This window comes from Penaeus monodon, chromosome 6 (genome assembly GCF_015228065.2).
Source record: "Penaeus monodon isolate SGIC_2016 chromosome 6, NSTDA_Pmon_1, whole genome shotgun sequence".
Lineage (NCBI taxonomy): Eukaryota > Metazoa > Arthropoda > Malacostraca > Decapoda > Penaeidae > Penaeus > Penaeus monodon.
Genome location: NC_051391.1, coordinates 27,037,791 through 27,062,790, shown reverse-complemented (window position 1 = coordinate 27,062,790; position 25,000 = coordinate 27,037,791). Strand labels below are relative to the sequence as shown.

The 25,000-nt window shown below is 31.4% G+C and overlaps 1 protein-coding gene across 1 annotated transcript in view; it reads left to right on the top strand.

Annotated features, from left to right (window-relative positions):
- Positions 1-590: 590 nt before the first annotated feature.
- Positions 591-25,000, top strand: part of LOC119574362 (eukaryotic translation initiation factor 3 subunit A-like) — a gene marked incomplete in the record, with an annotated part of 61,553 nt that continues 37,143 nt past the window's right edge. Inside the window, 8 exon segments of the mRNA XM_037921568.1 lie at positions 591-768; positions 9,885-10,081; positions 13,410-13,583; positions 13,673-13,798; positions 13,995-14,135; positions 14,970-15,222; positions 22,343-22,520; positions 23,214-23,359. Of these exon segments, the coding sequence (XP_037777496.1) occupies positions 720-768; positions 9,885-10,081; positions 13,410-13,583; positions 13,673-13,798; positions 13,995-14,135; positions 14,970-15,222; positions 22,343-22,520; positions 23,214-23,359 (1,264 nt within the window).

The following is a 25,000-nucleotide window of genomic DNA, read 5'->3' as shown; positions in this document are numbered from 1 at the left end:
TTAAACCATTCGGGCCGAAGCCGCCGCGCGCCCGGAGCACAACACGCCAGGTTTCGCCTATTTTGCTCCGATTGGAAAGCGGAAAATGCGCAAGACGATCGCGAGGTTGACAGTATGAATTTAAGAACTTTTAAAAGCCGGTACTAGAGGTCCAACAGGTGACAGCTGAATGCAAATGAATATCTGGTTTGAAGCCTCCGTTAAATCATAAGCCGCGCGCCAGTTTACGAAGCGAAAGGTCTTCTCCCCAAATGTGTTCGTATCGCTTGATGTAACCGAGAGACTTATTGAAAATACTTTCTAATAAAAAAGGAGCTTCACCTTTGTTTCATATTTTGACTAATTAGTTATCTTTTCAATTTCCCTTCGGCTTTTGAAGATTCAGTCTTCCGTCTGACTATAATATACGTTTTGACCCTAGAATATGTTCATTTCTGCCAAAACAAGATAAATATCATGTCACTTACATGAACATCAGTTCTTACAGCTATAATATGTCTTATCATTGTGGTGCTGACAATGCCCAAAATAATATTGTTCTGCAATGAAAGCCGCAAATCTTCCGTTTGCTCCTTTGCAAAGATGCTCGGCCGCAGTCGTCCCTTTCCTTGCGGCCGACTCGGGTCTCGTGGCACGCCGACCCAGCCGCTCCTTTGCCTCGATTTTCGCCGCAACGGCACACAGTTTGATCTGCAGTGTGATGTGATAACGCCAGCAGGATGTCGCGATCGTATCAAAGACCTGAAAATGCCCTCAAACGGGCGAGCGGTGAGTAGAGACTTCAAGTATGGTGAGTGCGTTGATGGTGTCATCCAGCTGGGGGAAACGCCAAGAAAGTCTTGTCATTTCGCGAATGTTGAGGCCAATAAAGTTTGGCGAATGCGGAAAATAGGGACTTCTCCTTCAAAAGTCATGGTGTCTTTTGCTACCATGGCGCTTGATTCCAAGATGGTTATGTGTGGAGCATTTCTGCTGAATCAAAGCTGACCCGTGACAGATGCCGACGGAAAGGCACCAAAACGGCAGGCAATTCACATGCTTGAAAGACATTTTATTTTGTACGACGTTATTTTCTCCCATAATATTTTAGAACTATTATTTTGAACAGCAGGTGTAATCTTTGTCAACTTAACTTATGTAATTTTCAAAAAGTATATTTTCCTTTATTACATGACCCGTAAATGCATGTGAAATTGCTTCTTATAGGGAGTGTAATTCAGTAGATTTTCAGGTATTGTCTCTTGTCTCATTTTTTAGATTCTCTCAAGATATGTTGGCTTTGAAATTGAAACTTTCTCCATATTTTCTGTAGTCTCTTAGGCAGCTTGGTTAATTTTCTGAAAATGGTAATCGGGTCTGCCCTGGGGCTCTGCTCCCTGCACCCCTGTAGTAATATATAATCCTCTTCAGGGGACTACTCCCCCTGGGCCCCGTGGTAATTTATTCACCCAGCCAGGGGGCTATGCCCTGAACCCCCATGGCTTTAAGAAAATACAATCTATATGTTCCCTAGCCAAGGGTCTCTACCCCCTCGACTCCCAGGGTAAAATCACATACATTTATATAGCAAAACACTGAACGTTTCTTTGCCTGTCTGTGGTCAGAATTGCTTGGTTTCTAATCACTTTTTTCAGCATTTGGGGCAATTGGTGGGCTCAGATATGTGGCTGTGATAGGTATTATTGTCTAGTTGTTCTGTATAAAATCTAAAATATTTCTCACCGGTGTTTCTCAATAAATGGCGTTGCAAGGCCTGCCAAATCTCCTGGTGGCAGAACGTGCTTGCGCATAAAGTTATTGTACAGAATAGCATAAACAATTAACAAAACACTAAAACAAAAAGCTTTCCATGTATGTCAACCAGGATTACAGTAAAAAAAAGTGTATGGGGTGGTTACCTTGATGAAAACTAAGCACTCTTCAACTATGGCAAAAGGTGTGCAAATTGAAAATATGGGAGATACAGGACAGAGAAGAAAGAAGAGTGACCTTTCATTTTCTAAGTCCCCATCCATCATGTTTCCCCTGCAAGGACCGAAACCAAGCTGGTTAATTTTCCGAATATGACAATTGGGTCTTCCCTGACAATATTCATATCATCAGATTTGTTCTTGTGTGATAAGAACGAGTCTGATGATTATTTCCGTTGCATTCTCCAGCCTACAATCTTCATGTTATTTGATAAGTCCAGATAGCAAGGGAGGGAATGAAATAGATCAGGGAAATTGTGGGGTAAAACAGGAAATATGAAGAAAAGAGAACAGAAATATGTAAAACAAGCACACAAAAAAAAAAAACTTAAAATCTGATAATGAAACTCTGCGGACGTTGCTGCTATCTTTGAAAGTTTACGTACCGACGCGCCAACTTTTGAAAAACTGTACGGGAACCAAACCCAGCATTCGTTAAAAATCTACGGGATTTCACATAATCCAGATCCCCCGTGGTACTCGTACATTGCGTCCTAACCAGTAAACCAACAGAGCCTTAATCCTGTGGGATTTATATATTCCCTAGTCAGGGGGCTATGCCCCTTGGACCCCCATGGCAATATATATGCCTAGCAAGGGGGCTACACCCCCTAGACCCCCTGCGTAAAACCACTAACCTTTATATAGCAAAACATCAAATGTTTCTTTGCTTCTACATATGGTCACAATTGCTTGGTTTCTGTTCACTTTTTTGGCATTTGGGGCACTTGACAGGTTCAAAGATCAGGCTGTGACAGTGACTAATGTCTATTTGTCCTGTATATCAACAATATTACTTTTAAAATGACCCATAATTGACGCACACTTAAAATGAAACATTTCTCACTGGCATTTCTCAACTTAATGGCGTCACACGGCCTATCAAATCTCTTGGTGGCAAAATACACATGTGCACAAGGTTATTGTACAGAATAGCTTAAATACTTTCCAAAACATGTAAATGAAGTATAATAAAACTAAAGGAAAGCATTACAAACATGAATTTGAGAAAACAGAGGCTGATAATTACAAAATAAGGTCATTGTTACCAAGACCGACACACCCTCCCAGAGACTAAGTTTCAAAATCAGATTTTTTATATCTTTCCTCTACCCAACGATCTTGGGGGATGTGTGGGGAACCAGGGTTTGAAGGGGGGAGGGATCATGGATGACACTGGATGTCAGTAAGAACCTGCAGAAATAAAAGAAAATGATTTATGAAACATTAAAAAGTCAATTTTTCGAAAACCCGCGCCAAACATTGTCCAACAAACGATGTTTCTACGGACATCCCCACCATCTTTGAAAGTCTATGGACCAGCGTGCCAATTTTTGAAAAACTGCACAAGCAGATATGCTCCTTAGTCAATGGGCTGGAGCGTCCAAATTGAGCTCACTTCCCACAAATATTCAGGATCACCTTAGTCAATCTAAAATTGCACGCAAATTTGCCATTGAGATTGGATGTTCTGATACTGACCCCTCAGACTTTGCTGAGATCACTGAGTGGGAACTGAACAATGCACTGATCAAAGGAAAAGCGTCCGCCCCAGGTGAGGATGGAATTACCTATAGTGTCCTCCGCCTTATAGCTCAGGTACCTGGTAATCCCCTTTTGCACCTATACAGGTTAAGTTTGTCACAAGGTATTCTGCCTGGCTCCTGGACACGCAGTCTAATCATCCCTATACCGAAATCAAACACTGATAAATACCGACCAATTTCATTAACCTCATGTGTATGCAAAGTTCTAAAAAGGATAATTTTGAACAGACTCAGGTACAGGTTACAAGGTAAATTATCTCACAGACTGTACGGATTTCTATCGGGACGTAGCACACAACATTGCTTTGCAGAGTACTTTTCACACTCTAATCCGGGGAAAGCACACTGTTTTCTTGACCTTAAGTCAGCTTTTGACATTGCAAACAGAGAAGTTATCCTAGAACAATTAGTAAGCTTTGGCATCCGGGGTAAAATATTGAACTGATTAGAATGTATCTCTCGAACAGATCTGCAAGTGTCCTGTTCAGGGAGTGAGATGTTCCACTTCACAGTCTTTTGAACTTGGGACGCCACAGGGAGGAGTTCTCAGCCCTATGCTGTTCAAAGTCCTCATGCACAAGCTGGTGGCAGATATCCCACTTGGGGATGGTGAATCCATTATATGCTATGCTGATGACATATGCGTCAGAGCATCATCACAAGTGAGGATGCAAATAATTCTCGACAGAATCACAGCAAAGGCACATGAGTGTGGATTAGTCATTTCCGCTGAGAAAACAATGGCTCTAAACCCATGTATCATACCCCCACCCACTTTTCGCATAGGTGACCAGGAGCTTGACATATGCCACAAGTATAAATATCTCGGGGTGAATGTAAATGATGCAGACCTGGTCCTCTCTCTAAAGAAGAGACTCTGGGAGAGATTGAAACCTTTGAAAGTTCTTGTCGGAAGAGAACATGGCATCAATGTTAAGCTCGCTAGACTGTTTTACTTGGCTTTTATAAGGTCAGTTGTAGACTACCATGCACTGCACTTGTTGCAGTGTAAGGAATCAGAAATAGGTAGTTTGGAGGTAGTGCAAAATGAAGCTATGAGGATTATCCTCGGCGCCCCGAGAACAGCAAGGATAGTAAACATGAGATCAGAATTAAACTTACCATCCATTTCTGATAGAATAATATTTATTTCCACCATATTTGGGTCAAAGCTCTGAGGGAACCCTCGTATCTCTCAGATTTCCAAAACAACTGCAACATAAAATCACGCAAGTAGACGTGACAAATCACACACACGCGCGCCCTCTGATACACAAAATCTCCATGAACATTATAAAACTCAATGTTCCAATTAGTAAAATACCAAAAGGTCGCTCCATTCCACCATGGAAAAATTCAACATTGATCGTGCACCTTACATGTCTACCACAAAAAAACAGGGTGCATAACTGTGTGTTGAAACAAATTGCGCTAGCAACGGTAACGGAACACACAGAATCTATGGTGATGATGCATATGAGTGTTACGCCGACGGATCCGTACAGTCTGGATACAAAGCTGGTTTTGCTTGCGCTGTATACAAAAATGGCTTACTACAACATCAAGTTAATATGAGAATACAAAACTGGGCCAGCACTACACAAACGGAGCTGGCAGGTATACTCCTCGCAACGGAATTCTTAATGTCTAGGGGCTCTGGAGTAGTTTTCTGTGACTCTCAAAGTGCTCTTCGGACGCTAAATTCTTTCAAAGCAGGTGGCGATGAAGAAATTGTGAGTTGCATTAAGCGTAAACGTAACCTATGCAACAGAGCGTAATTTCAACATTCAGTTTGTATGGATACCATCTCATGTTGGCATACGCAAGCACGACCACGTAGACAAATTGGCGAAAGAAGCCTGCAGCAAGGATATTGTGAACATAGATCTTGGGATGCCTCTTGCTAGGGTTTCACATATATTGAAAGTTCTCATAAGGAAGAACTAGTAGATCTGATTAACACTCAAAGGCCTGAAAGCTGTACCATAAGGCACTACGATCATATAGGGATGGCAAGCCTTCCTATGGGTGGCACCGAAGTCAAACCAGACAGTGTGACGTGGTTATTGCCAGAAAAACGTTTAGGTTACAGAATGTACTGGCAACTGCACGGTGCAAGAAGTGCAGATGAATCTAATGTAGACTGTGTAACGAAGAAAACAAACGAACGCTTGAGCACTATATCTCGGAATGTCATGTGATACAGCCTTTCAGACCACCTAACATGAGGTATAAAGAACTATGTGAATATTTCATTTCATCTGATACATTGGAAGATATACTCGTACTATACCCTAAATTTACTATGTGATAACTCCCGTATGCAAATAACAGTGTTATTCAAACACAGTGGCAAAAGCATATGTAAGTAATAATTTTGTATGATGTATGATTTATATTTTATTTTACCCCTTTTACAACTACAGTAGTTACAGACTACTGTACAATGTCAGATATATGTAAAACTGTAATCATGATTGCCCACGCCTGAGCAGATAGCCAGGGTGGTAAATAAACTTACTTAACTTAACTTAACTTTGTGAATAAAACCTGTTGTTCTGTAAAAATCTACTTGGTTTCACATAATCCACATCCCAATGGTAATCGTACAATGCGTCCTAACCAATAAACCAATCTAACCTTAACCCTGGGGGATTTATCACTATTGATCTATATATTCCCTAGCCAGGGGACTCTGCCCCCTGGACCCCAGTTGTAATATATATGCCTAGCCAGGGGGCCAGGGTAAAACCACATACCTTTATATAACGACACACTGGAAGTTTCTTAGCTACCGTCTATGGTCACAATTGCTTGATTTTTAATCGATTTTTTTGGCATTTGGCGCACTTGATGGGTTCAAATATCAGGCTGTGATAGAGACTAATGTCTGTTTGTCCTGTAGATCCACAATATGGCTTTAAAAATGTCCCGTAATTGACGCAGCATTTGAAATGAAATATTTCTCACTGGCGTTTCTCAACGTAATGGCATTGCATGGCCTGTCAAATCTGGTGGCAGGAGGTTATTGTACTGAACAGTGTAAGTAATTACCAAAACACGTAAAAGAAGTACAATAAAAGTAATTGAATCCATTAAATATATGAATTTGGTGTTTTGCTATATAAAGGTATATGGTTTTATCCAGGGGGCATAGCTCACTGGCTAGGCGAATATAATACCACAGGTGTCCACTGGGCATAGCCCCCTGGCTAGGTGTATATATATTATCATGGGGGACTAAGGGACGTAGCTCCCTGGCTAGGAGAATTTAATATCATGGGAGTCCAGAGGATGTAACCCCCTGACTATAGATCATGGTGTATAAATCTCACAGGATTAATGTTATGTTGGGTTATTGGTTAAGACGCAAAATAAGATTTCCATTGGGGATCTGGATTATGTGAAAAAATGAATCCTGTAGATTTTTCCCTGAACGATGGGTTTAGTTCCCATAGTTTTTCAAAAGTTGGCATGTCGGTGCATAGACTTTCAAAGATGGAGGCGATATCCATAGTTTCGTTATCCGATTTTAAGTATTTTTTGTGCTTGTTTTACATATTTTTGTTTCTATTCTTATTTCAGCCGGTTTTACCCCATAATTTCCCTGATCTACTTCATACCCTCCCTGGCTATAGGGACTTAAATCAAATCACATCAAGATTGTAGGCTGGAGAATCAACGGAGATCAAATTCATTCTCATCACACTAGAACAAATCTAATGGTACAAACATTGTCAGGGAAAACCCGATTGTCATATTCGGAAAATTAACCAATAAAACAAAAAGAATACATTTCATACAAGAATTTGGAATTTGTCAGGGTAACCACTCCATGCACTTTTTTACTGTGATCCTGGTTGTCATGTATGGAAAGTTTTCCAGCAGCTTCCACACCAAATTGGCACATCACATGTGGCACACAATTTGAAAAGGTACATTGGGAAATATGAGACATTTTGGTAATTTTTCACAATACTATAACTCTATGACTCCTATTTGCAAAGTTATTTATTCTTTTTACTCATTAACATTTTTAGCTTTTTGGCCATTTTTCCAATGTTCATATTTGCCATTTGATATGCATTATCCAGATGGTAATATTTTTTTAGACCATATCATTATTCTGTACAGATTAAGTTTCAACTAGCCATATAAAAAAAAAAAAAAAAAAATCTATGCATGGGACAGAGCGATTAAATCTGAGAAACTTGTCTTCTATGTATCACCTTCGCAACTCAAAAATAGCAAAGTTATTAGACTTTCCTACTTTTTGTAAACAAAACAATGATGCTGTTTTATTTTATTATTATTGTAATATCTTAATTTCATACATAGATAAAGCCTGCATAACTTTCATGAAGGAGAATTAGTGTCTGCATGAAAGGCTATAACAACACAAGAGTAATACTATGATAATATTTAGTATTTACAGCTGCTGATAAATTTCTTAGTCTCTGCAAATTGATGTGTCTGGACCATGTTATGGGCAAGAGGGGCATGAAGAATTGAGTGGGAATTTTAAAATGTCGGACGCTACTGCGTGAGTTTATCAGTACTTTTAGTTCATGTTACTGAGAGCAATGCACGGAGATAGAGAAATGGACACTGCCATCTTATAGAGCATAAAAAATAAGAGTAGGAAGCAATACTGGTAAATCTGCAGTGGCCTCATATTTTCCAGGAAGTGATGAAAATAGGCCCTGCATGGCACCACCCTGAGACAAAGTCCCAATTCATGCAAGGATGTGACAAGTAATTCATTGCTGCGGTCGACCAAGTAGTCCATGTATTACTATGCACTTGTAAGAAACATTACCAGTGTCTGTTTTTGCAAATTCATGTATTTAATGAATTCTTTTACTTTTATTAAATTTTGACTTGTTTTGGTAATTATTTATATTGTACAATAACTTTTTGCGCATATGCATTTTGCCACTGGGAGGTATGACAGACCATACAACGCCATTTGTTGAGAAATGTTTCATTTCAAGTGTTGTCGATGTTGGGTCTCGGTAACAGTTACCGTGGATTTAACCTCAGAATTGTATACCATAATTGTATAGTTGGAACACGGCTCCCACCCCTGTAGAGTTTCAGCAAGCCTTGTTTAAATTTATTTTAGTGCTTTCTGTTTTCCTGTGTATAAATCATGTTAATTCCTCCCCAAAATACAGTGGGAAGCTGACTTACACATTTTATCAACTTTGCCATTGGGGGATACAAGTTCCACCACTCATCGAGTCAAATATAACAGAAAACAGCAGCATAGCAGCATTAAACTACGAAGGAAGATTCCATTCCAAAAAGAATTGTTTCAAAAGTTGCAGGTAGTCTACAACTCATTGCAAGGAAAATAGTTTTGATACTTTTTTTTTTTTTTTTTTTTTTTTTTTTTTTTTCGTAGTATTCAATTTTCTGTAATACAACCTGCATCACCACTCACAGTGCCAGGAATACAATACTGAGCATGGAAATGGCTCCTCCATGGAGCCGGTGCTCTTCCAGTTGCATTGTGGACATTATATTCCACACTTGTACATCGATGGAATAATATTAAATCCTCAAATGGGTAAAATAAACCACCCAATAAGTTTGTGCACTTCTGGCAAGTCTTTTCCATCACCCTGGCCTTCAGCCAAAACGCTCACAATGGAAGGCTGGTGTCACCAGGCCTGCAGCCAGATTTTCCCATGACAGCAGGTTCACGTCACTTGCCCCTTGACCCGAATTTTTTCATGAGTTCATGGTCATGTCACCTGGATCCAAGGGCTTAAAAATGTAAAGAAACTTTCACAAACACCACTTTGACCTGGTGGTCCAGTCAAGCAAGACAACATAACACACAACGTAATAGTGTAATCAATAAACTAAAATCACAGTGTACATGGCAGTTGTGTTGTGCCATCAATGGTCATTGGGTTAACAAATTACAAAATTATGCAAAACTTGACCACACTAGTTTCCTACTCTCATAAACAGTTGTGGCTAGCTTGACTTGCAACAGATTAATTTTTATTCCTGTTTAGTTTTTCTGGCGGTTATTCTGGGATACCATAGCTTCTTTCTCTTTGCAGAGTTCTGTTCTAATTTACAAAACTTCACATGCTATGATGGATGCCCAACAATTTACAACAAAATAGCACTGCACATATTGCACTCTTGCAAAGACAAACAAACCTCCATGATATATATTCTTACATGATAAGCACTATGATTAGTTCCTTAATTTATGATAAATTCCAAGTGATGTCACCAAGTTTCAATCTTGCTAGAGGTTTTCTTGTCAAAGTGCAGGTCAGTAAGTGTGTACAAAACATCAATTTCTCATTTTGTAATATTTTTTCTTATTTTCCTCTCTATACAGAATTTATCGATGTGGGGAAACCCAATCGAGCTCTTGAGGTCCTCTATGAGGTCATCAAAAGGGGCAAGATGCGCAGCTCCTACTCAGAAAAACTGCTTGAGCCTATTATGTTCAAGTACTTGGAGCTGTGTGTTGACCTGAAGAAGTCTCACCTTGCCAAAGAGGGTCTTTACCAGTACAGGAACATCTTCCAGAGTGTGAGTGCCAGGAACAGTTATGAGCTATCATGCCAAATGCATATACAGTCACAGTATTTTTCTTATTCTACTCATGTTTTAGTATACACACCAAATACATCATTGTATCATAACTGATTTAAAATATCCATTGAAATAATCATGATAATCCATCAAATGTGGAGTGAATGGTAAGAAGGAAGTGGTGTGAGTAAAGTAAAAATATGCATGAGCAGTACGTTTTTGTGCATGATATTTTTACTTTTTTATATTTATATATGATATTTTTGTGCATGATATTTAAATTAGGACCATTTACTTGGCGAAAATTCAGGTCCAAAACAAACCAACTTCATATTTTTGTTAGCAACTTTTATTCTTGCAAGAAACAAAGTATTTACAATATATCAACATTTCTTCAAAGTTTGCACTACTGATACAGGCTATAATCTTCAGAAATAATAAATTGCTTGAATATCTGTGTACTGTTTGACTCTAAAGTTTAACTCAAACAAATAGTATAAAATATAAAAAAAAAAAAAAAAAAAATCCATGAAGTTGTATTGGAACACTGTCCAAAGAACACTAAAATACTTTATTCCAACCAAAATAAACTTTTCTTTTTGATACAAAAAAGGGTAATGCTTGTTTCACAGCCATTCAACCTTGCAATAATTATTCCTTGTTTCAGTTCTCCACATTGTAATTAATATATGTGAATTTGTTGTCGCTTTCCGATGAAATTGATACAAATGCAAGTATTGGTAACTTCATACAAAATGACCTCACCCCTCTGATTACTCCAGCCACCCATAGGAATTCACAAACATCATTGTATGAACGTACGCATGTGCGCGCGCGCACACACAAACACACACACACATACACATACGTATGTGTGTGTGTGTGTATATATATATATATATATATATATATAAATGTTTATGTATGTATATGTACATATATGAATATATATGTGTATATATAAATATATATATGAATTTATATAAATGTATATATGAATATATATAAATGCATATATGTATATATAAATGCATATATGTATATATATAAATGCATATATGTATATATATAAATATATGTATATATTATGTATATATATGATATATATATATTTATATATATTATATATATGTGTATATATAATGTATATATATGTATATATATTATAATATATATATAATGTAATATATATGTATATATATGTTATATATTGTATATATAATATATATATGTTTATATATATATATATGTATATATAATGTATATTATTATATAGTATATTATTATATGTATAATTAAAATGTATAATGGTATATATAATGTATATATGTGTATATATAAATATATATGTTATATATATATATATAATATGTATATGTATATATATATATGAAATAGAAATGTATATTAATATGTATATATGTATATGTTATATAATGATATATATGTATATATATATATGTTATTGTATATATATATTATATATAGTATATATATTATGTATATATATGATATATATATATTATATATATATGTGTATATATTATATGATATATGTGTGTAATATATTATGTATATATGGTATATTATATATATATATGTATAATATGTATATAATATATATATTATATATATATGTTATATATATTATGTAATATATTGTTTTCTATATATTATATATATGTGTATATATATATATGTATATATTGATATATATATATTATTGTGTATTATATATATGTATATATATATGTTATATTATATAGTGTATATATATATATAATATATATATGTGTGTATATATATATATATATATTATAATCTATATATGTGTTGTATATATATTATATATTGTGTATATATATATGTGTATATAGTATATATTATATAATTTAGTATATATATATATATGATATATATAATTTTATATTTATATATGTATATATATTGTGTGTATATATATATATTATATATTATGTGTATATACTAATATATATTATATATATAATATATATATATATAATATTATATATATATGTATATGATATGTGTGTATATATTATATTATGTGTATTGTATATGTGTGGTATATATATATTATGTATATATTATTATTGTGTATATATATATATGTGTATATATATATGTGTGTGTGTTTATATGTGTATGTATATATATGTGTTATATATATATATATGTATATATATGTGGTATATTATTATATGTATATGTATATATATATATGTATATATATGTATATATTATATATGATATAGTATATATTGTATATTTATATATATGATATGTGTATATGTATATTTATATATAGTGTATATGTTATATATATATATGTGTATATATATATATATGTGTGTAGTAATTATATATATATAGTATATATATGTCATATGTATAAAGTAAAAAATTATATATTGATGTATATATATATATATAATATATATGTATATATATGTGTGTGTGTGTGTGTGTGTGGTGTATATATTATATATATATAGATATATATGTATATATATGATATGTATATATATATATGTATATTATATGTATATGTATATATATATATGTATATGTATATATATATGTATATGTATATATGTATATATGTATATATATATATGTGTATATATGTATATATATGTGTATATATGTATATATATGTGTATATATGTGTATATATGTGTATATATATGTATATATATGTATATGTATATATATATATATATATATATATATATACATATATATATATATATATGAGAGATAATAAGAAGAGGAGAGAGAGAGGCAGGCAGGTAGGCAGCAGAGAGAGAGAGAGAGAGAGAGAGAGAGAGAGAGAGAGAGAGAGAGAGAGAGAGAGAGAGGCAGGCAGGTAGGCAGGCAGAGAGAGAGAGAGAGGCAGAGAGAGAGAGAGAAACTGAGACTGAACAGGAAGAATTAGGACCATATAGGAAGCCATACTATGAGAAATGGTAATTCTGTACTATGTGGACATGCTTGCCAATTGTTTTTTCAACAATTTATCTTATTGTGACTTGGCTTGCCCTTCAGGCACTGCCTAAGGGAAGGGTTGATGGGGAACTGGGTACTGTTTATTTCTGCAGATTATTTCTTGCACCAAGAACTGCAACTTTTTGTCCCAGATAAGAATATCTTCAATTTGTCCTAACTCATTCACTCATTCTTTAAGATTTAATACCAATCTGGCTTCTAGTATCTTTTCTGTGAGTGAGTGTACTAATATAAGTTTTCTCTCTCTCTCTCTCTCTCTCTCTCTCTCTCTCTCTCTCTCTCTCTCTCTCTCCAGGTAAATGTATCCTCCTTAGAGACTGTTGTGCGTCGATACTTGTCTTTGGCAGAGGAACGCACAGACTTTGCCCGCAGAGAGAGTCATCAAGCTGTTGTTGACATTGATGACTTGGACAACCTTGCAACTCCTGAAGAAATTTTACTGTCTGCTGTCTCAGGAGAGGATGCACAGGTTTGCATTTTTTTATAAACAAATTTTGAATACATTGCAAGTATTGCATTTTTACTGTATATATGTTACTGTCATAAATATTCATACAGGATCGAAGTGACAGGACTATTCTTACTCCATGGGTCAAATTCCTGTGGGAGAGTTATCGCCAGTGCTTGGAGCTTCTTCGCACCAATTCCCGCGTTGAACGACTGTATCATGACATTGCCAAGCAGGTAAACATTTTTATTTGATTGATTTTTAGAGTTTGTCACGGAAAGTAATGACATTATCATTTGTTAAAAGTTGTAAGAAGGAATTGAGATATTTTTAAGTGTTGATAAGTCATTTAAATCCTATAGATTTACAGCCTTTGATTGAATTTAGTAATTAGGTATGGAACATTCTTTTATTAATTTTCTGAAATTTTAGGCTTTCAGGTTCTGCGAGAAGTACAGCCGCAAGACAGAGTTCCGTAAACTATGTGACAATTTGCGAACTCATTTGTCACACATCCAGAAGCAGCAGGGGTCTGCAACAGCTGTTAATCTCAATAATCCAGAGACACAACAGGTCATAAACTATTTTCCTTATACATTCTTCCTTTGTTTTTGTCCTGTAATTACTTTGTGTGTCCTTTCTTATTCCTTTTTCTTTCTTTCTTTCTTTCTTTCCTTTCCTTTCCTTTCCTGTCTTTTTTTTTTTTTTTTTTTTTTTTTTTTTTTTTTTTTTAAGAACTCCCCTACAGTTGAGCACTCTACAGATAACTTTTTAAATATTATTGTTATATACAAAAATGTATTAGTAACTGCTTGGAAGAAATTTTCATCTGTGCTATTGTGTATTTGAAATTGCTTTTTGTCAGGTTTCTCCCTATTTCCTGTAAATACCCAAGCGTGATATTTGCTCTACATTGCCCTTTAGGAGTAAAGATGTAGATAGTCCTGAATTGAACTATGATGTGTAGATGAAGTAAGCATATTTTTATATTGACTGCATGTGTCTATTTCTGGAATGTTTTTGAAAGATGGTTAAAAAAAATAATAATAATAATTAAAAGTTGTTTCATGTCTGTTTCTTACTACACATCCATTTCTTTTATGAAGATTAGCACATAGCAGTTGAAATTGACTTAATGGAATACAATATTTCTTCTCTGTTATTTATATGGTAGCATACAAAGTAAGGAAGAATTTTAGAATTATATATTTTTGGGAGGGAACCACAAAAAGTTAAAGCACTAATTTATATTTCTTAAATTAAAGGATATTACAAATTAATTATTAACAATTTCCTTTCCTGTTCCATACATAACCAGTTGCTCCCAAGTAGAATTCAGGTATGCTATGGACACTTAAAAGACACCATGAGAATTGCATAGAATTTGAATATTTGTTGACTCAACAGATGAATCTGGAGACCCGCTTAGAGCAGCTCAACTATGCTATTAAAATGGAATTGTGGCAAGAGGCTTACAAAGCTATTGAAGATATTTCTGACTTGATGAATAAATCCAAGAAGATGCCAAAGCCACATGTAATGGCCTCCTATTACCAAAAATTGTCACTGGTGTTCTGGAAAGCTGGCAATCAACTCTTCCATGCTGCAGCACTCTTCAAGCTCTTCCAGCTCTTGAGGGACCAGAAGAAAAACATTACAAGTAAGTGCACCACTACACCAAATTTTATACAAACTTGTGTGTGTGTGTGATTATATTATATTATATTATATTATATTACATATTTTACATATTTTTTTATATCCTAATATGTTTTTTATAATTACATATTTTATATACAGTTATATAATTTATATATGACTATATATTTTATATATATATATATTTTATAACTATATATTATATAATAAAATATATTATTATATGTAATATATATTATATATATCAAATTATATTATATATTGAATAAATATATATTATATATATAAATATTATTATATATATCAATATATTTTATATATATATATATTTATATATATATATATATAATATATATATATATATATTGTTATATATATTTTATAAAAAAAAATTTGTTTTTAACAAAAAAAAACAAAAACTATATCTATATCTCTATATATATCTAATATATATATACTTGGTATATCTATAATTCCATATATATGTCTTATCTATATATAATATCGATATATTATATATACTCTATTGTATTATATATATATATATATATATTTTGTATATCTATAGCTATATAAGTAATATATATATCTATATATATACATCATTGTAATCTCGATATTGTATATATATATTAATATATATATATATCTATTATATCTTGTTCTATATATATCTATATATCTCTATATATATATAGTTTCTCTATTACTATATTTATATATATATATTCTATATATCTTATCATATATTTGTCTATATTATCTATATACATATATATATATCTATTATTATATATCATTATATATATATATATATATATTCTATATATATATAATATATTAATAATATATATATATATACATATTTTATATTTATATATATATATATATATATAAATATATATATATAGGTATCGCTATCATTATATTATAAGTGTATATATCTCTATAATCATATTTATATAGTCTATATATATATCTATATAATATATATATATGTCTCTATCTATTTTATATATAATATCTTACTGATATAATGGATATCGATAGTTATATATAATCTAATATATATATAATATAATGTATATCTATAATATATATATATATATCTATATATATCTAATATAGATTATCTCATTCTATAAATATCTATAATATATCTATAATATCATATATAACTATATATATATTTACATTTTATTTATTAGTATAATATATATATATTATAATATATATATCTATATCTCAATCTATCTATATCTCATATTCGTATATATATATCTACTAATATCTATATCCTATATATATACCTATACTCTTATATATATATCTATAATATATAATCTACTATATATTGAATAATATTTCTATCTCCTAATATATATATATATATTATATATTATATAATTATATCTATATAATATATAATATCTATATAATATAGATATATAATATATATATATATCTATATTCTATATATAATATATATATATAATATATGTATATAATATCTATATATTATATTATATATATATATATGTGTATATATATAATTCTATATATGTATATCTATACTATATATTCTGTTGTCTATATATACTGTATATATATATATATGTATATATGTATATATATATCTGTTATATATATATGTATATATGTATGTTATATATATATGTATATATCTAATGTATATCATATAGATATATATAATGATATATATCATCTATATGTAGCTATCTATATGTTCTCTATATAGTATATATATATATATTATATCTCTCTTTCTATCTATATATGTATATCAGATATGTATATCTATTGTAGATGATATGTATGTATCTCTATATGGTATATAAATCTGTATCTATTCTCTGTATATTTATGTCTATAGATAGTATATATATTATGTATCTATCGTCAGAGTCTATATATCTGTATCTCTCTGTATCTTATCTTCTGTATATATCTATCTGTACTATGTAATATGTCTCTCTACTCTATGTATATATATGTCTATTCTCTGTAGATATATCTGTCTATCTATTGTATATCTATCTTGTTATCTCTATCTGTAATATCTAATCTTCTCTATATATGTAATCTCTATCGTATATCTTATGTATAATATATATTATATATCATCATCTGTATCTTATACATATGTAGCCTCTCTATCCATGTCATCTCTCTCTGTCTTATATTGTATCTATGTATCTCTAGTTATATATATGTAGTATATAATATGTAATCTATTCTCTATATGTCTATCTATATGTCTTATATATATGTAATTATATATAGCTTATATCTATATATGTCATCTCTACTATGTATCTCTCTTGTATACTATTTATCTATCTATCTCATGTATCACTATTATATCTGTAGATATATCTATTGTATATATATATCTATATGGTTATATTCTCTGTATATATACTTCTCTCTGTATCTCGATATATTATATATAATATATATGTATATATCTATCTGTATATATATATATATATGTCTCTATATATATATCTCTTTCTATATATATGTATATCGATGTGTATCTATGTATATCTATAGTCTATATATATAACTGTATATATATATGTCTCTGTATACTATCATATTTCTATAGATATGTATCTGTATGTCTGTGTATATTATAATATAACTGTCTAGTATGTCTATATATATATCTTATTATCTTTATGTACTATGTGGTATGTATCTATCTATATACTAATATCTATAACATACTGTTAGGTATCTGTGTAATATATATACTATATCCATCATATAGTATATGTGTCTGTATCATATTTCTGTATATATACTCTATGTATGTATCTGTGTATTCTATATCTATATCTATATATAGTATGTATGGTCCTTGTGTATGGATCTCTATATCATCTGTACTGTCTGTCTGTAATTTGTATGTACACTCTAATATCAATGTCTATGTTGTCTGTCTATTCTCTATATCTCTCTATTTCTGTCTGTACTGTATCTGTGTATGTATATCTCTATCTCTATGTATTTATTATTCTATGTGTCGGTCTTATATCATAATATATGTCTTTATGTATTCTCTGTGTATGTATATATATCATCTCGTCTCTTTATTTCTGTATGTCTAGTGTATGTATATTATCTATATATGTATATCTGTGCGGTATTATACCTTGTCGTTATCTAATATTATGTCTGTCTGTAATGTCTGTCTATGTTATAGTCTATATATAAGAAATATATGTCTTTCTGTATGTTGTATGTATAATATATCATATCTATGTAATGTATGTCAATGTATCATTGTCATGTATATATATATATGTAGTATATATATGTGTCTGTCTATCATATGTATGGCTGTTGTCTATGTGTATGTATCTATCACAATCTGTATGTATGTATGTATGTACATGTGATTATAGAAAAAATATATATCTATGTATGTATGTCTGTATATGTGTTGTATATATATCTCTGTCTGATATATGTATGTCTGTATGTATGTCTGTTATGTATAGTGTATGTTATACTATATATGTATGTCATGTTATGTATATGTGTAATGTATTCTATCTATATCTCGGTATGTCGTCTGTATATGGTATGTATATATATATCGATACTGTTGTATGTTTTGTGTAGGTATATATAATGATATATAATATATATGTATGTATTGTCTGTATCTTGTATGTGTATCATCTATATATATGTATGTATGTGTTATAGATATGTTCTGTAATTTATATGTGTATGTATATAATATCATTTATGTATATGTGTAATGTATATTATCTATTTATATCTGTATGTATGTGTAATCTATAATAGTATCTATTCGATTTAGGTACTAATTTATCTATGTATGTATTATGTATGTATGTATAGATAATATATAGATATGTTGTATTAATGTATATGTGTATGTATATATATTTATCTATGTATGTCTGTGTATATTTCTAGATATATATATATCTCTCTCTACTGTATGTGATCTATCTATAATATCATATATATCTATGTATGTCTGTATCTGTGTATTTGTATATATATGTATGAGATCTCATCTGTATGGATCTATAGATGTTGATATCATCATATGTCTGTATATATAGAATCTTGTATGTATGTATCTGTGGGTATGTATATATATATATATATATTGTATGTATGTATATGTGTATGTATATATATATTATATATACTACACATATACATACTATATATAATATATATACTCCCCATATACATACATAATATATAATATATATATGTATGTATGTATATGTGTATTAGATATATATATATATATAAGTGTATTATGTATGTATGTTGTATATATGTATGTATATATATATAGTTATGTATGTCTGTAGTATATGTGTATGGATATTATATATTGTATGTATTAATGTGTGTATGTCTATATATATATATATATCTATATTATGTATGTGATGTATATGTGTATATATTATATGTCTGTATGTATGTATATGTGTCTTTATATATCTATATGTATGTATTCTTTTATTGTGTATGGTGTCTATATATATATATGTCTGTTATGTATATATATGTATGTATGTCTGTCTCTCTGTCTGTATTCCATGTGTAGGTCTCATCTATATATATCTCTGTATCATGTGTATGTCTTCTGTATCTTTGTATGTATATCTATATCTATGTCTGTATGTATCTGTGTATGTCTATATATACTCCTTGGTGTATATATATATAATATATCCATCCACTATACTCCTATATATCATATATATACATACACATTTACATACATATATATCTATATATATACATACCCATAATACATACTATATATATTATATGTATGGTATATTGTGTAATGTATAGATATGTATGTATGATCTAGGGTATTTATATATTTATATGTATGTATATATGTATGTATGTATGTATATGTGTAGTATTATATATATATATTTTATGTTATGTATGTATATGTGTATGTATATATATATATATATATATGTAATGTATGTAGTATCTGTGTATTATAATATATATATATATATGTATGTAGGTAGGTATATGTGTCTCTTATAGATGTATGTGTATATGTATATTATAGATATGTATGTATGTATATGTGTATGTAATTTATACTATATGTATGTATGTATACTGTGTATGTATATATAATATATATCATTACATACACATACTACATACATATATATAGATATATACCATACACATTATACTACATATATTATATATTACATACACTATACCTACAAATATATATATATATGTATGTAGGTAATGGTATTATATATATAGTGTATGTAATGGATATGTGTAATCTATATATATCTTTATGTATGTATCTGTGTATATATATATATCTCTGTATGTATTATATATTATATATAATATATATATGATGTATGTATTATATGTGTATGTATATATATATACTCTATGTATGTCATGTTGTATAATGTTATGTATACTATATATATATATAGGTATTTATGTATGTATATGTGTATGTATAATAATATATATATATTGTATGTTATGTATTTATATATATGTATGTATGTATGTATATGTGTATGTATATATATATATATATGTATGTATGGTATGTATATGTGTATGTATATATCTATATATATCTAGATGTATGTATGTATTATGTGTATGTCTACTATACTAGCCTGCTATAATCTGGTAGTATGTTGTCTCGGTTGTTCTGTTATATATCTATATCGTCTGTCTGTATCTGTGTCTGTGTCTGTAATGTCATATATCTATACTCTCTGTATGTCTTCTGTATGTCTCCTGTGTCTGTATGTATCTTATTTCTATATATCTGTATGTCTGTATGTCTATGTTGTCATGTGTATCATATTATCTAGGTTGTCTGTATCTATCTCTATTTATGTCTGTATACTGTGTCTGTGTCTCTATATCTGTCTATCTATATCTCTATGTCTGATGTATGTTCTGTCTAAACTTTGTCTGTTATCTCTCTACCTATACTGTATGTATTATATGTATGTACTACTTACCTCTTTCTGTATGTATGTCCTGTTACTATGTGTCCTGTCTCTATCTCTCTCTGTACTGTTGTCTGCTACTGTGTCTGTCTCTATTATATCTCCATCTGTCTTCTGTCTGTCTCTGTGTCTGTGTATCTCTATATATAATGTCTGTCTTCTACCTGTGTGCTGTCTCCACTCTCTCTAATGTCTGGTATGTCATGTCTCGGTGTCTGTATCTATCTCTGTCTGTCTGTATGTATTCCCTGTTCGTGTCTCTATCTAGTATGTAGCTTTATTGTTTTTTTTTTTCTCTGTCTGTATGTCTGTCTTGTGTTCCGGTATCCTCCTCTCTGTCGTATGTAATGTGTCTTCTCTCTCTCTCTCTGTATGTATGTCTGTGTGTCTTCTTCGCTCTATCTTGTATGTCTGTCTGTCTGGCTCTCTTTCCCCCCCCCCCCCTGTCTTTCTGTCTCTGTGTCTGTCTCTCTCATGCTCTGTCTGTCTGTATCGGTGTCTTACTCATACTCTCTCTGTCTGCTATGTTCTGTGTCGTTTCGCCTACCTATGTTTGTCTGTCTCTGTGTCTGTCTCTCTCTTCTGTTCCTTCTCTGTTGTCTGTCTCATCTCTCTTCGCTCTCCTTTCTGTCTGTCTGTCTCTCTGATTCTGTCTCTCTCTCTCTCCTCTCTCTTCTGTCTCTGTGTCTGTCTCTCCTATTATCTCTCTCCTGTCTGTCTCGCGGTGTTCTGGCTCTCTCTCATCTCTCTCTGTCTGTCTGTCTGTCTGTCTGTTGTGTGTCTTCTCTTACTCTCGCTCTCTCCTCTCCTCGCTCTCTGTTCTCTGTCTCTGTGTCTGTCGCTCTCTCTCTTCGTGTTTCTCTCTCTCTCTCTCTCTCTCTGTCTCTCTGTGTCTTCTCTCTGCTCTCTCTTCTCATTCTCTCTCTCTCTTCTCCTCTCTCTCTGTCGTCTGCCCTTTCCCCCTCTCTCCGCTTTCCCCTTATCTTGCTCTCTCCGGCGCCTCATGGTCCTCCGTTTTTTTTTTTTTTTTTTCTTGTTTACAAACGGCCCCCTTTCCCGGTGAGGAGCTGGGCAAGCGAGCATCCATAGTACTGATTGCTACCTTAGCAATCCCTCTCCCATCTGCTCACCCAGAATTTGATCGATTTATTGAAACTGAGAAGTCTGCCTTAGAGAAGATTGAGAAGCTAGCAACTCTTCTCTCTTGCAACACACCAACCCGTCTATCCCTTATCAGGTTAAGATTACTTTTTCATCATCTCCTATTCACTGCTTTGTCGGATCTACACATTTTTCCTCTTGTCACCGTTGTTGCTGATCATTAGCATTGTTTTCCTTCTTCCCCGTCATGAACAGCAGTTGGCAGCATCATTTTGGATGCTGCAGATATCTCTCGTAGGCCATTCATTTGTATTTGGTAACTTATTGATGTATTTCTTATAATTTTTATTTATCATAATTGCAAGGCAATCAGAAACATGAGATCAGATTTTGTTAAAACCCAATCTGCACATATGGTAAGAATACATGCCATGCCCACTGTAATATTAGTTGATTTATTGTATTTACACATAGATGGCTCTACTAGTGCTTAGGTAGTTATTAGTCCAACCTATCTCACCTGTTTATCCTTTTCCTAGACTTTTGGAAAGGGACTTTTGCAATATTTCATTGTCTTAAATGTTACCAAGATCTTAATAACAATTTAATAATCGTAACCTTAATAACAGTGATAACAGTATTGACATCAATTTTCCTGCCAGTTCAAGGAATGGGGGAAATCAGGATCGGTCACTAGGGCCTACTAATAAACTCCTTGCCGGCTGAGCACATGGAACCATCTGTATGTAACAAAATTCACAAAAGACTACAGGGACAAAAAATAAATCCATGATGGTTCGGTTAATATGCTAAAATCATACACTTGCAGAGACTTAATCAGATTCAATGTTGTGAGTGCAGTCCCTCAAGAATTGCAGAATCTCTATCAGTTGATGGAGGTAGAGTTTGACCCTCTACATCTTTGCAACCGTATGCAGTCAAACCTGGAATGGATTCAGGAGCATCCAGAACTTGGTAAGCTAGTATCTGATACTTTCATGTTTATATGTGTGTATTTGACATTTGGAAAAGTTGCTTAGTAATTTATATACTAGTAATTGATCCCTTGACATTTGGAGTGCATTGTATACTATGATTTATATTATATATCTATTTCCTCAAAAAATCAAGGAATGGAGTAAAGAGGTAATTTCTTGGTAACTAAACACTACTGGAGCCATTTCTGTAAAAGAATAGAACAAAGTAATGAAACACACACACACACATATATAAATATAAATATATATATATATAAATAGTTTATATATATAAATAGTTATATATATATAAATATATATATATATAAAAGAAATCTATATGTACATCATCATACTCTATATATATCAATAAGTCATATATATATAATCAATATATATATATAATCATATCTATCTCTATGCTATAAATATTCATATATATATAGCTCTCTGCAATCTATCGATTATATTCGCTATCTATCTATATTTATATCTCTACTAACGTATATAGCTAATACATCTATATCTATCTATATACCTCCTAATCTCTACTCTCTCTCTATAAAATTCTCTCGACTCTCTCCTCTCTCTATATCTATCCACTCTCTCTCTCATCCCTCTCGATCTCACTCATATATCTCTCCCTACCTCTCTCCCTCTCTCTCTCCCCCATCTCTCACTACATACCTCTACTGTCATCTCTCCATCTCATATCTCTTCTGTCTCTTCTCTCACTATTTCTCTCTACTCTCTCTCTCTCTCCCTCTCTCTCTCTCTCCCTCTTCGTCTCTATCGCTCTCTCCACTCTCTACTCTCTCTCCCTCTCTGTCTCTCTCCTCCCTCTTCTCCTCTCTCACCCTCTCTCTCTCTCTCTCCCTCTCTCTCTACTCATCTCCCCTCTATCTCTCTCACTCTCTCCGCTGTCCCTATTCTCTTCTCTCTCTCCTCCATATCTCTTTCTCCACCCTCATCTCTCTCTCCCTCTCTCTCTCTCCCTCTCTCTCTCTTCTCTCCTATCTCTCTCTCTCCCTCTCTCTATCTCTCCCTCTCTCTCTCGCTCCTCCCTCTCTCTATCTCTCTCCCTCTCGCTAATTAAAATATAAATAAAAATATAAAATATAAAAAAAAAAATTTTTTTTAAAAATTTTTTTTTCAAATATATAAAATTTAAATATTTTTTATAAATTTTTAAAATTTTAAAAATTTTTTTTTTAAAAAATATTATTTTTAAAAAATTTATTTATTAATTAAAATAATTAAATTATTATAAAAAATTTAAAAAAAAAAAAAAAAAATTTTTTTATATTTTTAAAAAATTTTTAAAAATATATATTTTTAAAAAAATTTTTTTTTTTATAAAAATTTTATTTTTATATTTTTTTTTTTATTTTTATTTTTTTTTTTTTTTTTTTTATTTTTTTTAAAATTTTTTTTTTTTTTTAAAAATTTTTTAAAAATTTTTTAAAATTTTTTTTTTTTTAAAAATTTTAAAATTTTTTATTTTTTTTTTTTTTTTTTTTTTTTTTTTTTTTTTTTTTTTTTTTTTTTTTTTTTTTTTTTTTTTTTTTTTTTTTTTTTTTTTAAATTTTTTTTTTTTTTTTAAAATTTTTTTTTATTTTATTTTTTTTTAATATTTTTT